The sequence below is a fragment of the Lagopus muta genome, chromosome 3, assembly GCF_023343835.1.
Source record: "Lagopus muta isolate bLagMut1 chromosome 3, bLagMut1 primary, whole genome shotgun sequence".
In the NCBI taxonomy this organism is placed as follows: Eukaryota; Metazoa; Chordata; class Aves; order Galliformes; family Phasianidae; genus Lagopus; species Lagopus muta.
This window is the reverse complement of record NC_064435.1, coordinates 8,203,049-8,215,664: the sequence shown is the minus strand read 5'-3', so window position 1 is coordinate 8,215,664 and position 12,616 is coordinate 8,203,049. Positions and strand designations below refer to the sequence as shown.

The window sequence follows — 12,616 nt, the reverse complement described above, 5'->3', positions numbered from 1 at the left end:
CACTACTCCAGTTTCTCAGAAAATTACATTTTGCCTCATGGAAGATGTAAATATTTGTTTACCAACTGCAACACTTTCTTTTTAAATGAAATACCGGACCAGGATCGCTCAAATGCTCTAGAAGCCCATACTGCAGCAAGAACAGTTAGTATTTTTTAGTGCATTATTTAGGCAATGTTTATGACTGCTCTGCATCACCGGAGCAGTGGAAAGCAATGCGCCTGCTGTCCTTCATTTTCTTACCTATTTATTAAAAAAAAATATTGAAAACCTCACAACAGCTCAGTAGTCAATTTATACCTCTTTAGAGGTTGACAGTGTAAATTGTTTTACATAACATGCAGCTGTTTCTTCTAATCAAGTAGCAGCTGTTGTATCTACTGCTACTTGAAAATTGTTCTTTGGCCATATAATTTCTAAAGGGGAATATTTTTTGGACATGGAAAACTGGTCAAACAAATTTTGAATGATTAAGATACTTTGTCTTTTTAATGTTTTATGGGTTTTGACTGTATTGTTTTGATTGGTGTTATCATGTTAAAGTCAGATGTTTAAATTACGTTTTATAAGTGGCCAAATCAACTCTTGAAACATCGCATTTCAAAATGTGCAGTGTTAGATGGAAATATCAAAATGTTTTACAGATGCCAGTTATGTTTTTATTTGGTTCTGCCTCTGCCAGCTCACCACATCTCATGGATGCCACTCAGTTAGCAATGATTGCTGAGAAAGGTCAACAGAAATTTCTAGGGCATTTTGAATATCACAGAAACTAGTACGCAAGCACAGTAAAAACCTAAAAGCAACCACACTGAGTCAGATTTAAGGCCCAGTTAGTCCAGAACACTGTTTTCAGCAGTGGCTAAGACTGGGATGTTTGTAAGAGTATATAAGCAAATACGATACTTTTGCTAAATGTTCTGAACCCAGAGTACTTCGTAGCTTAGAAGCATCTTAACCGGAATTGGTCTGTGTATTTTGTAACCATGAACTGATGTTTTACTTTTCCATTCACTTCTTCATGAGATTTCATCTTCACCAGTTCTGATATCCACAGCATCTCGTGGCAAGTTGATTCTCAGCTTAACCATGCATTGCGTGATGATCCAACTCATTCTCTGTGTTTTTGAACCATGACATTTGAGGCCTAATAGTTGATGAGGCAGTGAATGATCAGTTCCCAGAACAAATGGTTTCAAACTAAGAGGGGAGATTTAGATTGGATATAAGGAAAATGTTCCTAGGATAAGGGTGGTGAGGCACTGGAACAAGTTGCTCAGAGGATGGATGCCCAATCCTTGGAGATGTTCAAGGTCAGTCTGGACAGGGCTTTGAGCAACTTGATCAAGCTGGAGATGTCCCTGTTCATTGCAGGGGAGCTGGCCTACATGACTTTTAAGGTTCCTTTCAACTCAAATGGTTCTGTTATTCTATGATTCTATGGAATAAAATAGAAGCAGGAAAGTTGATTAAATTTACTTTACACTTAAGAGCTTTGACTCTGCATCAACACAGGAAAGTATGTTTTTTACCACAGTTGTTAGCCAAATCCTGCAATCTCAGTCACCAAATGAGAGATTCCTATTTAGACAGCAGCAGTGTTTCCACTGAATATTACAGACTTGTATTCTACCAAAGCCTTGCAAAAGCTTGATTCTGAATTCTGTGGATTTGCCGTCAGCTCTTTAGTGATAATTTCCATTTCTTGCAGAAAAAATATATGTGTCCATGCTGTATGCAAAGTCAGTGATTTTGCAGACAAGTGCACTACACAGTTTCATATGCGGCGTTCATGCAGACGAAATGACGTGTCATCTGTCAGTCGCTGATCTTTTTTGGATTACAGCCATGTTACTAAAACTGGCACCACACGACTCTTTTCAGTTTGCATGGGCCAAAGTCTAGCAAAAGAAGAATTTATTACAAATACAAGGAGAATTGCCAAGATCTTTTTAGGCCTTGGAATATTTGCTAGTGTTTTGAAATCCCTTGTCAAGTCATTTAATCAAACTGCACAAAGCTTTAAAGCACGTCAGTAAAGACAGGCCTAGGCCTCAGCAGTGGGAGACTAGTTTTCCATCTTTCATTTCTGTGAATCTGTTGAAAAGTAATTATTCCTTACGTACTTTCTGTGTAGGGTTGTGGAAAGAGCTTCTAGCTGCATGATGAAAACCAGCTGCAGGCCATCGAAATAATATATTCAATAAACCATCTCTGGTAACTGGACTGGGCAGACACCCTTATATTTTGCTTCAGACTAGCTGCCCAAAATAATATAGGTGGTTTATTAGATCTTTTTCTCTGGCACTCTAGTACTAAATTTCAGCAAGCACGCACCTGCAAGGTGTTCTTTTTAGAAAGGAGTTGTGGTTTTGATTTTTTTTTCAGGAACTTTAAGCTGAAATAAGTTCTACCAAAAAAGGGGGAAAAAAAAGAAGGAACAAAAAAAGGTGAAAAGTCTAAATTAATACAACAAAAACTTCCTCAAAGAAAGATGTGTTGAAAAATTCCAGCAGTCTTTAGCTTTGTTAAAAATAGGATCAGCTGAACAGTTTGGCGTAGGAGACAATCCCTGCTATCAATAATTCTGCAGAGACGTGCTCACTGCTCTGGGGAAAATGGCATTATGTTAGGCAAGGTTTCAGTCTCTCAAACTCATATATAGGGCATTTCACTCTCTGAAAGGAATAGGAGTTATGAATTTTGGAGATAATGACTGCTACTCCCATTGAGTTTTGGAGAAGAGTGATTTCTCTTCCAAGGCGAAGGCAGGTATTATTCCAATAGTGACTCAAATAAAGGCTTTATAGCAGACTTATTTCTTTGTAAGCACTTGCTGAAGAGTCAGAGTGACGTAGCCATGTGTCAGTGTTCTCTAATGTCCGAAAGTGAGGAGCAATCTCTCTCTCTCTCTCCCCTTTAGTTTTCTCACTCAAACTCATCAGTAAGACAACACTTGGCACATGCACTCTAAGGAAACATCTCTGTTGACTATTTTTCTGTAAGAGCCAGCTGAGTTTTGCAGTATTATAGCTACACCTCACCAAAACTATTTCTACAACTTGGATCAACCAGCTTAGTGATTCAGTCCTATGTTATTTACTGAGGAAGTCAATTTTGCTGCTTGGTGACTGTCTTGGGAAAGTAAAAGTAGGACTGTTCCTTATTTCGTCCTCTAAACCAGAGGTCATGGTAAAGAGAACTCATTCCATCAGAGGGATATCTAAGCCTGTATTGTTCCATTAAAAAACAAAAAAACAAAAAACAAAAACAAAACAAAAAAAAAACTGTTTTGATTTTGTTTGCAAATTCCATTTGTTTTGTTCTCAGAAATTTGAAGAAAGTCAAGGAAGAACCAACAGCAAAACAGCCTTTTATCAAGCTCTGCAAAATTCTCTGGGAGGAGAAGACTCCAACTTGTTCATTGAAGATGCAGCTGTATGGTATTACTCCCTTGAACATTCAGCTGATGATTATTCATCATTTTCCAGGGCTTTGGAAAATGCCACCCGGTAAGAAACTCATCCTATGATAATTATATAACTGTGGTTATGGAAGGTTTGTTTTGCTTATCTCCAGTATACATTTATATTCTGAATAACATGATGAATTCTTATGCAAATGAATAGAAAATGTGCTATATTATTTTGTTTTCCACAAAGCTTCCAATAACAATAATAAAAAGAAATGTAAGGGGCTTTTATCCTTTGTGAAAAGGTTGAGAAAGTTTTCCAGAACTGTACATGGATTCAAATTACTAATGTTTCTAATATACATTTTTATATCAAAGATGTCTTGTTATCTGCAAACTCTTCATCAGTTACTCTTCGAGTCTTCTCATCCCTGCAACAGGGAATATAAATAAATCAGATTGTATTAAAAAGCACTCACCTTTATTATACAGTTATATGCTATTTTTATTCTTCAGAAGTTTGGAGACATTGCAGTGTTGTAGGTTGTAGAAATATATAAATGTTGAAAATCAGTACTTTTTATTATTTTAAGTGGTTGTTTAGGTGAGTGCAATATTTTTAGGTGATCAAGTTTGAAAACTTTGATTTCAGCAATTGCATGAAGTTTTATATTATGAAACCAATATCTTCACCAAGACAGGCTTTCTACAGGTAAAACAGTTTGTGAATGTTCATAAAAGTGGCTCTCAACATAATTCTGTTCATAGCTAATCTTCATTTTATCCATGGCAGAAGAATTCCCTTTGGCTTATTCATATGTTTCTTTGACTTGTGCAGTCACTTGTGCCAGTGTACAGTGGTTGCTTAACTTCTAAAACCAGGATTTACTCCATTTACATATGATTTCCCATGGTGAAAGAATTACAAGACTATGTATGAACACAAGATCTTTTTGCAGAGGTGAAAGGAGAAAACATGATTTCAGGCTCTCACCCTATTGGTGTATCCATCAGGATACACCATAGACCCAAAGTGCCTCCCAGCCTCTTTGATGGAAATAGTTGTAATGTGATTGAGTATCAGCAGAGACATTGCAGGCAGGGGCCACCTCGTAAATATGAAGAGCTTCAACATCGTGATCTGTTTATCCAGTTATTGTGCGTAGCTCCAGGGTCCAGCAGCTCTGGAAAACAATCAGTTTGAACAACTCATTTCTCAGTTGTGTTAAGACTCTAAGGCAGTCATGACAGTAAAGCTGGGCACCTATAAACCTATAAAGCTGGGCAGGCCATAAACCAGTAGGAGTCTTCAGACTGGGACACATGGCAGTTTGATATGCTGCTTGATCTGCAGAAAAGACTGGAATTTTCTCTCTTGGGAGCCAATTTGCTTTTGCTGGTAGCGGATCTTGAGCTGTGGGGTCTCAACTCATTTCTCTGAAAGGAGGCAAACAGAGAGGAAATCTTACCTATTTTCCTGCCAATGAGCAGACACTGAGGCAAAATTTTTAAGTGGAACAGATCTTCAGGAAAAAAAAGCCTATTTCCAAGTTCCTTTTCCTTCTTCAAGTGCAGTTTAGTTATGAAAATACTTTCCATTTCTAAGGTGATGTGTTTTATAACATGGTGATCGAATACGTCAGTCTAAGCTGCTTCACTCCTCTGTTCTCTTTTGAGATATCATAGCTACAAGCTCCTGGTGTCTGGCTTCTCGGCACTAAAGCTTTCTGTCACACCATGGGTATTTCTATGAGACTTTAGAGGCAAGACTTTGCTTTCAGTAGATCTTTGGCCTCCATTAGGATGGCAGGCTGTTGCTCCAGGGGAGCCTCAGGGAGCGGAGGGTGAACAGGAGCCAAGATTCACTTGGAAACATCTGATCCAAGATAGCAGTGGCTACATCTGTTTGGGGAAGGCTTCTGGGTGGTCCAGGTGTGCCAGTGCATTGAGGTCATAGCATAAACAAGCCAGAGGGCTGTGGGTTGAGCTGTGTGCCATTTCTCCAGTCTTGTGCTGTGCAGCATTTGCTCAAGAAGAGGACAGCAATCACTGCCTTGTGATCTTCCTGTCCAGAGATTACCTCCATACAGAGGTCTTAAGGGCTGTCACATTTAGTCATCCATGTTCAGCCTACATGCTCAGCATGGTGCAGACATTGACCATAGCAAAGCTGTAGCAGCTAGCACGCTTGTTTGCAGCAGGGATGTGCTATACAGAGAGCAATTCCAGCTCTCAGCCTCGTCAACACAGGAATTACCTGCTAATTTACAACATGAAGCAAATGGCTTTGTTAGGAAAAGAAGTGATTGGCTTAGAGAGCAAGCATGAGAATCAGAAGGGAAACCAGGACATCTGATGATAAACACTTCTTTTTTTTTTTTACAGAATTATAGTCAGCTACATCAGTATTGCATATAGAACATAGAAAATCTTCTTGATTTGTTTTTAACAAAAAGCTTACCACCAGCATTATTCTCAGAAAAAATCTGTACCAGGAAATTATTACTTCTAGATTTAACAAGTTTCTGAAGTGCAAAAAGGAAACCAAAGTGTTTTTTGTGAATTATATATGTTGTGCATATCTGATGACTTTAAAACATTTCCACTTTTAAAATTGTTTTAGCTACAATTCTCTGATTTTTTTTTTCTCTTCTATAAAATAACTTTCACTTCCTTTTTCTTTTCCTTTCCCTTTCTTTTTTTTTTCTTTTTTCTTTTTTTTTCTTTCTTTTTTTCTTTTTTTTTTAACTCTGGTATCCTATGCCTGTAAGAAATAAACATCTCCTTTTTGTGGTAGTTTGTTTTTTAATTTGCCCAGAATAGCTGGCTTATTCTTTCCTCCATAACACCAAATTAGAAACAGTTTAAAATGTCATTTGCTTCATGTTGTAATTAAGCAGGTCATTCCTATGTATTTCAAAGCATTTCTTGAGAGCTAATGCTCTCCACAATTTTCAAAGGCTGTTTTCTCATGTACAAACTTGTGCTGATAGGTATGTGAAGAATGGTAACTTTCATTTCATATGGGTGTTGTCAACCATAACTGTCAAAGAACATTGTGGTCAGCCAGCCCATAGCTTGTGGTCTCAGAGTTCAGCTTAAAATAAACTGCTGAACCAAAATAGCTACCCAACTCGTGGCTTGCAGAATTGTATTAGTTAAATATAGCAGTGTGTTTTTATGCTTCTCTGGCACTGTTGTTTCTTGCCACCAGTCATTTTTTTTTAATCCACCAAGTCTGAAGGAACAACTAGTGCTTCAGAGTCACTAGGCTGTGATTGGTAACCTCTCACTTCTGCAGCAGATACATTTGTGTGTGCTCATATAGTTATGGATATATAAATATGTCCTTGAGCATCCTCGAGTCTGTGTGCTTTTTAAATGAGAAATGATGATATACTTCTGTATGTATGATATTGCCTTGAGGAATCACAATGAAATATCATGCAGTAAGGTGTCTGGCTCTCTCTGCCTACCTCTTAAAGCTCTTTCCAGCTACCATTCACTCCACATCACAGACTTCCAGCCTCTCTTCTGGGGATGATGGAAGCTAGGAAGGTTTACATATATTTGCATTCACTCATACCTTCATATTGCATGCCCAGATGGATCATTTCACTGTCTCATTGCACTCTTCATGTTTAACCTTTCTCTCCCAGATATGCAGCTGCACCAGCTATTGCTGAGCCCTGCAGTACATCTTCAATAGGGACCTCTTACCTATGCCAGCTCTGGAAATTCTATGCAAAAAATCACACAGATTCAAATACTGAAGCAATATCAGTGATCCTTAACCTGGGAAATGTCTGTTTACTAGACAAGACTACAACATATTCATGCTACATGGAAACTTTTAGTGTTGCCAGCCTGAGTCCCCATAAACTGGACTAAAAAAGGAAAGTTTTTTGTTTCATTTCATGATTGATTCAGTGTATTTATTATCATCATTATTGTTCAGCACTCCATAAAAGTGCAAGTGCAGATAAACTAAATCCTAGTTTCCGTGGAGTAAACAGAGTAAATGTGTTTTGTTTCAATACAGCTGAAGGTAGAGATATGAGCTACTTTGAAAGATTTAAAGGAGGGTATAAATTTTTGTTATGTGACTATGTCTGTTCCCCACTCCTCCTTTTTAAACAGTGACCAGTTTATCACATGTCCCATCATAAGCATGGCCAATCACTGGGCTGCTAACTCCAGAGGAAATGTCTTCATGTACCACGTGCCTGCAAGCTCAGAGAGCAGGTAAGGAGAAAAGTTTTTTTGTTTTCATCAGATTTAGAGATTGCCAAAACATGGCTGTCTGTTTGAGCACTCTGTGGAGTAGAAGGACAGATGTAGATAACTCAAATGAACAATTTGGATTAAGAAAAGAGGATTGGGATTGGGCTTTTATAGGTTATTCCTCTGTTGACTCTTTAGGACTCATGTTTCTGAACTCAGGCACTTCATGTTAGATGTCTAAGTTAGGTTTTGCTTTTCCAGCTTACCTATCCTAAGGGATGGTGTACCTCCCCTACAAGGAGGTACAGGCTGGGGCTGCTCAGCCTGAAGAAGAAAAGGCTCCAGGGAGATGCAAGAGCGACCTTTCCATATCTAAAGGGAAGATTTAGATTGGATATAAGGAAAATGCTTTTAGGATAAGGGTGGTGAGGCACTGGAACAGGTTGCCCAGAGGGTAGGGGGATGCCCCATCCCTGGAGACATTCAAGATCAGGTTGGAAGGAGCTCTGAGCAAGCTGATCTAGCTGTTGGTGTCCCTGGTCAGTGCAGGGAGTTGGACTTGATAACCTTCAAGGATCTTTTCCAACTGAAATGATCCTATGGTTCTATTATTTTAGTGTTGGCAATTCCAGATAGTATTTCAGATTTCTTCTTTGTACCTGATAAATCTTCCACAAAAAAAGCAGAATGTGTTCTAAGTCACCTGGAGTTCACAGATCTCAAGATAAATGGGGTACACATTTTTAAGAACTGAACACCAATTAAACACTGCCCCCTTTTGAAGTCAGTGCAGCTGCACCACAACTATACTGGATGGCCTTCACTGTGGTCAGGCTCTGGCATTTGTTCCTTCCTGCTCTAGCACTGTAACTTCTAATCAGCCAGCAGACTGTCTCATGGGAGAGAAAATATTTTTGATGACAAGCATTTGCAGACAGAAGCTCTATGTCAGCCTTCATGTTGCAGCTTGTTTGAAAATTTTTTGGAAGTTGCATCATATGATATGATATATATTTTTGATATGAAAGATCTAAGTGGTAACTTTATTCAAACCTAGACCCTTCCAGAAGTCAGGATGAGACACTGATGTCTGTGGGCAGTGGTTAGCACTCTGGGTGCTGTGTAGCACACTGTGGTACCTCCTGGTACCCCACTTTCACAGTCCTCCTGCCCCCCACATCAGAGCAGCAAAGCCCACAGGGCTGCTTAACAAAAGGGATCTGCTAAGTGTCCTTATGGAGGAGCAGTATTCACCCCCTGCACTCCATATTGTCCCGTTCATTTATCTAAATAAGGTTTTTGAGACCCTTTCTGTTTTCTGAGGCTTTCTCTAAAGAGATGAGAAGCCACAATTGTTTGGAAGGGCTCAGGGGAGTGGACAGTGCATTCCTACTGGCACCATTTGATACTGAGAAGTTGCCTATAAACTATGCATTTCTTTCCTTTCCTGATAGCATAGTGAAAAAGCACTTGAAAGAAGCCAGCCAAGATCCAGGTTACAGATGAAGGCCATTATGTTGTGGTAACAGACTCGCTTTCTTTTTAGCAGAAAAGAACTTAATCCTTGGGGAGTCATTACTTTTCTGGCAGCTCCAGTGGGAATGTTCACAGTACTCTGTTTGGCTACCGAGAGGCTCAGATAAGTGGCTTTCACAAGGCTGCAAATAGAGCTGAGCTATGGTATGCCAAAAATCCAGCCACACAGAAAGAAAAGTTGTGTTTGCAAATAAGCTAGCAAGTTCCCTCTTGGTTTGGAGAATGATAGTGATGCAGTCATCAGACATAAATAAGATGTTTGAACAGAGATGAAATAGTCATTTTGCAACTGAAAGTCACTGGTTTTAAGGCAGGGATTTTGAATGGATAAGGATTTCCTCTTCTAACTAGTCCTATGAAAAACGTCTCATGGGCTCCTGTTACCTCTCTGGGAAAATAATGGTTTATGTAGGACTTAGCTATGCATTTCAGTAATATCTACATTGTTAGTGATCTTTTAAGCTAATTATTTTAAATTTTAGCACTAAATTTGTTAGTTTACTTTTTCATAACTCTCTTTAAAAATATTTATTATTACTTATTTAAAAATATTATTTATTTTTCATGCTTAATTTTGTTGAAATAAACATCATCTTAGTTTTAAATCCAAGCATTTAAAAATAAATGGTAGAATTTATCTTGTTTATATACCAACAGGCCTCTTTTGATAGTACAACCTGACAGCTTATGAATTGATACCCTTGTTTTCCATAGGGCTTCTGCTTTGCACATGACAGATTTCCCAAAGACAACTCACTAGGTCTGCTGCTGAATATGCTCCAAGTTTTTTGTTTAAACATTATTGACATTCATTCCTAAATGACTCCTTTATTCTCTATCCCATTTTCATCATGTGACTGACCTCTTTCCTTCTCCCTGTGGCATCCTTCCCTCTATATTGCAAACACGCATTGCATGCTTTCCAGCAGCCTCACTGCATGCCAGTGTAGCAGTGCTGTGGAGGCTAGTTGCTTCTCATGAGAGAGAGGCTAAAAACTGTGAGAAACCCTCAGTAATCTGAAACTGACAAAATGCAGTGTATGGGAACATAATGGGTGATATTCCTATGGGATTACAATGATGATGTACATGAAACAATCTTCAAGTGGAATTTACTAGACAAAGATATGTCAACCATGTTATTGACTCCCAAGAGACATCCATAACCACCTGAATCCTGCCAGTTCTCAGGTTCTTCCTTGAAAATCAGGACTCTCCTTAAGAGGAGGAACAGAGGCAGAGTAACAACATCAGCTTAAGCTAGAAGATAGGTTGTGTGGTTTGAACCTCCTCAGGAGAGGTGAGAACTGAATCTGAGACCCTGGCAACATTCAGACTACTACATTTGTCAAGAGGAGAACACTAATACAGCCATTTCTTTCTGTTAATGAATGCAAAAACTGAATGTTTTGCCTGTAGTAGGTATATCTGGGTTTTTCTGTGAGTGCACATACTGAATCAGTTCTCCTCAGTGAATGTAGATGGAGGAATACCTTATTAGATATTCTGGTCACTCAGGCATTTGATAGAAAAATATTTTCTCAGCCTGTTTGATATTGGATCACATCTAGGTTTGCTCTGACTTCTGTTTGTAAAAATGTAAATTTCTACAGCATTATGTCCACAGGACAGCATAACAGATGAAATGTTTTTTGAGTCTTGGATGTCTAAATTCTACCTGTGATCTCAGTTTACACAAGATATAGATGTTTCTCTCATTGCCTATAATATTAAGATGATAATGATAATAATACAAATTATCTATGACTAGTGACTACCTCGCAGAGGTATTGGAATGGGTTCAGATAATTGTAGCAACAGAAAACTATTTACTCTCAGATAAAATATTTTGACTGTGGAAATTACCATTCACTTATTAGGCTCCTGCACAGATAGAACATGTATATTGCACATTCTTCAATTTCGGCTCTGTCACCTCTCTACTATTTTATGTGTGTCCTCCTGATGTGTAACAGAGGAAAGAGTTAAAATGGAGAGATGAAAAATACTGATATTTCTTCTCATTTCACATAGAACAGTCTCTTAATAATTCACAGCAAGATAAACAAAAGGGACAAGAAGTCATCCAGTGAAGACAAACCCAACTGGAATGATGAGAAATAGGCCAAAAGTTATTAAACAGGGAGGAAAGTTTTAGCAGTAGAAATCCATTAGTGAAAGTTCATGTGACAAATGGATGTTTCTAGAACTTACAGATGCACACTCAGACACACAAGGTCAGGACTAAACATCACACTCCCACTGATGTCTCTGACATATGTAGAAAATCAAGTACGGCCATAAACTGACAGTTGTCATATAGATAAACTGATCTTCCAGGGGGCAAAATATCTCCTTCCATGCAGTAATATTCTCCCAAGCTTGGCATGACACCATTTCTGCTTTAGTCTTCAGTTCCTATTTGAATAAAGCAGGATGTGTAGCCAGCTCCTGCACTAATGATCTGTGGTGAAAATATATGTAACCCAGATGCCATTTTCTTGCACTCTTCTTGAAAACATTTAGGCCTTGGAGTAAACAGTTATTCTAAACTGCAGGAGGAATGTGGCTGCTCAGCACTGCCTAAGATTAGTGGGGAAAGCTGAATTTTTAGTTAAAGTAAGGAAATGTGTGATAGGAGAAGTATGTTTTGACAGAGATAATATTATTAACTGTACAAAGACTTGCCTTGTTAACCCTTGAAGAGATTTCTGGGTGATTGTTGCATTTTACTGGGATATGAAGCAGCACTGCTTTCCAGAACAGCATAGTTTCCTAGTCACACTGTAGTGCCAAATGTACAGTCTTAAAGAAGATGGACAGATTTTAGTACTCTGCTCACTAAGGAGTCAAGATCATCAGCAAAACATCATCGTTATCACTGGAGGGATCTAAACTGAGACTTCAAGAGGCTCTGTCTTTTTTGTAGTCATTAACTTTACCATAATAATTGTCACACGTGCTTTTGTTAACTTGTGCACTGGACATATAAGCTGCTGTCTACTTTGAGTCATTTCAGTTGGGGCTGTCTCCACCTCCTGACTATACGCTCTTTTATATGTTGATGTGAACTGTTAAAAGACTGCTCCATGCCAAGGTGAACATAGCTGGCTGGATTTCTGTGGCACTTAATGTGATTCCCATAATCCTGAAGATGGGAACTCCTGACTGATTAATATATACATACATACAGACAGACAGACATATATATATATATATATATATATGTATTTCACTCCGTTAAAACTTAACACGGTTTATGTTTCCCATACTTAATACTTCACACAGTTAATGGATTTGAACCAATTAGCTATGTGAAGTACTTTCATTTTCTTCTTAATATGCATGCTGTTCTAACTCTCGCTGGTTTTAATATCACTTTAAATAAAGGAGATTTTCTACTCTTTCGCTTCTGTGATAGCTATATCTCTGGCAGTATGTGAG

The 12,616-nt window shown here is 38.4% G+C and overlaps 1 protein-coding gene across 1 annotated transcript in view; it reads left to right on the top strand.

Moving 5' to 3' along the window:
• Window positions 1–12,616, top strand: part of TG (thyroglobulin) — a 139,899-nt gene that overhangs the window by 115,810 nt on the left and 11,473 nt on the right. Inside the window, exons 45-46 of the mRNA XM_048939555.1 lie at window positions 3,331–3,512; window positions 7,553–7,657. Of these exons, the coding sequence (XP_048795512.1) occupies window positions 3,331–3,512; window positions 7,553–7,657 (287 nt within the window). The remainder of the gene's footprint in view (window positions 1–3,330; window positions 3,513–7,552; window positions 7,658–12,616) is intronic.